General features: G+C 44.0%; 1 protein-coding gene across 1 annotated transcript; it reads right to left on the bottom strand.

Moving 5' to 3' along the window:
- Nucleotides 1–113: 113 nt before the first annotated feature.
- On the bottom strand, nucleotides 114–1768 carry LOC111664234 (cell adhesion molecule DSCAML1-like; the record flags this gene model as incomplete). The annotated part of the gene is made up of 5 exons (XM_023418747.2): nucleotides 1676–1768; nucleotides 1386–1514; nucleotides 905–1072; nucleotides 558–628; nucleotides 114–354 (listed from the first exon to the last, which is right to left on the bottom strand). Coding segments are annotated over exons 2-5 (559 nt in total), but the record flags the coding sequence as incomplete, so codon positions are not given.
- Nucleotides 1769–1784: the final 16 nt, after the last annotated feature.

Here is a 1784-nt window from a genome sequence, read left to right as displayed (position 1 = left end):
ACTTGAGTAGCCCACATTAGCTCTCACACACACACACCAAGAGGAAAAAAAAAAAATCCCCTCTCACGTATGTTGAGATATGCTGTAAATGTGTTGTTTATTGTGACTCTCACCATCTTCCAGTGTTGTAGCATTGATCTCTGAGCTAGAGGGCCCTGTACCGGCTCGGTTGAAGGCCTGGACAACCACACCATACTGGGCAAACTTCTTCAGGTTGTCCAGAGTGTAGACCTCACTGTCTCCAGTGGCCTTCATCTCCACAATGCTGTACTGGCCATTACTGCCCGGGCCGTTCTCTCTGTAACCGATCTGGTATCCCCGGATCACGCCGTTCTGCAGCTCTTTCCTGGGAGCCTAATGGATTAAATAAGGAAAGACAATACTCACATCAGACTCATCTATTTATATTCATATATTGCACAATGATTCGGGCACCTCCAAAAGCTTAATGCAATGAAATATAATCATGACAAAAACAACATTAGGTTACTTTGCAAGCAGCAAAATATGATAAAGTGAGATACACAACCAGAAGGCAAGTAGTTCTAATGCTTTACCTTCCAGGTGACCCTGATGCTCTGAGAGGTCACAGGCTGCAGGATTACTTCCATGGGAGGACCATCAGGCTCTGTAGAGAGAGAGAGAGAGAGAGAGAGAGAGAGAGACAGAAGGGTTGAGGTGTCGAACAAACATTCTGTGGCGTTCACGTTTCACATCTCATGACCCCTGACTATTCTCGTCAATAATTTCTCCAAGGAGTTGTTTTTCTCAGTTTCTCTGAGCTATACTTTCAATACAAAATGCTTATTCAAGGACAGTTGTCAGCGTCATCAAAGTTGCAGAGGCTGAGTGCTAATTCACTCACATTCACATTAGTAGAAAGCAGTGCTATCAAGATACTTACGTGCTTCTTCGGTGCTGATGGTGAGTTCCTTACTGGCCTCGCTCTTTCCTATAGCGTTGTAGGAGTACATGCGGATGCTGTAGACAGAGGCAGGGTGAAGGTCCACTATGTTGGCCTGGTTGTTGGTGGGGGAGATGTTTCGAGTGGCGTGCTTCAGCTCCCAGGAATCTGAATAGTGGTACAGCGTTGTTTTTCATTTTGAGTCACACTTTGAATATATTTGGGGATTTGTATTTTCTCACTGTTACTTAATATGAAGTCTTATTCTATCCCCTCTAATCTTTCTATAAAAATAAAGTAAAATCCTTAAAAAATGTAGGATTTTGTGTTTTGACAGACAGTCAGTTGACAGTCCGTCACAATCCTGTACTGCTCCAGGAAAAGGAAAGAAGCACCAACAGCTCAGCTTTTTATTCCACCCACACATTTACTTTTCTATCTTCCTTTTCTGTAAACTAAAAAACATACTCTGTTTACTTACCTGTCTTGTTCTTATACTCAATATCATAGGACGTAATGACGCTGTTTCCATCAAATCTCTGTGTCCACCGGAGATTCATACTACGATCCTTCACTTCTCGCACCTCCAACTCTGGAGGGTCTGGGGGCTCTGAGGATTTAAAAGAGAGCTAGTGAAGAGATAAAGGAGGAGAAGGCAGCAGCAATAGAGAGACAATTTTGGATGGCAAGAGGGAAGAGCGGGTTTGTGTATCTTTTAGCAGTATGAAGAGGAGATGGTACAGGTGCATGCATTTGTGCAGGAATGGTTACCTTGCACAGTGAGCTGGATAAGGCCTCGCCCTTCTCCGTAAGAGTTGATGGCGTGACAGGAGAAGAAGACTGAATCCTCACGCTCTGCTGGCTTTAGCTGTAGGGAGAA

This window comes from Seriola lalandi, unplaced genomic scaffold (genome assembly GCF_002814215.2).
Source record: "Seriola lalandi dorsalis isolate HSWRI2012SDOR001 ecotype SW California unplaced genomic scaffold, Sedor1 jcf7180002001407, whole genome shotgun sequence".
Lineage (NCBI taxonomy): Eukaryota > Metazoa > Chordata > Actinopteri > Carangiformes > Carangidae > Seriola > Seriola lalandi.
This window is presented reverse-complemented; position numbering and strand designations above follow the sequence as displayed.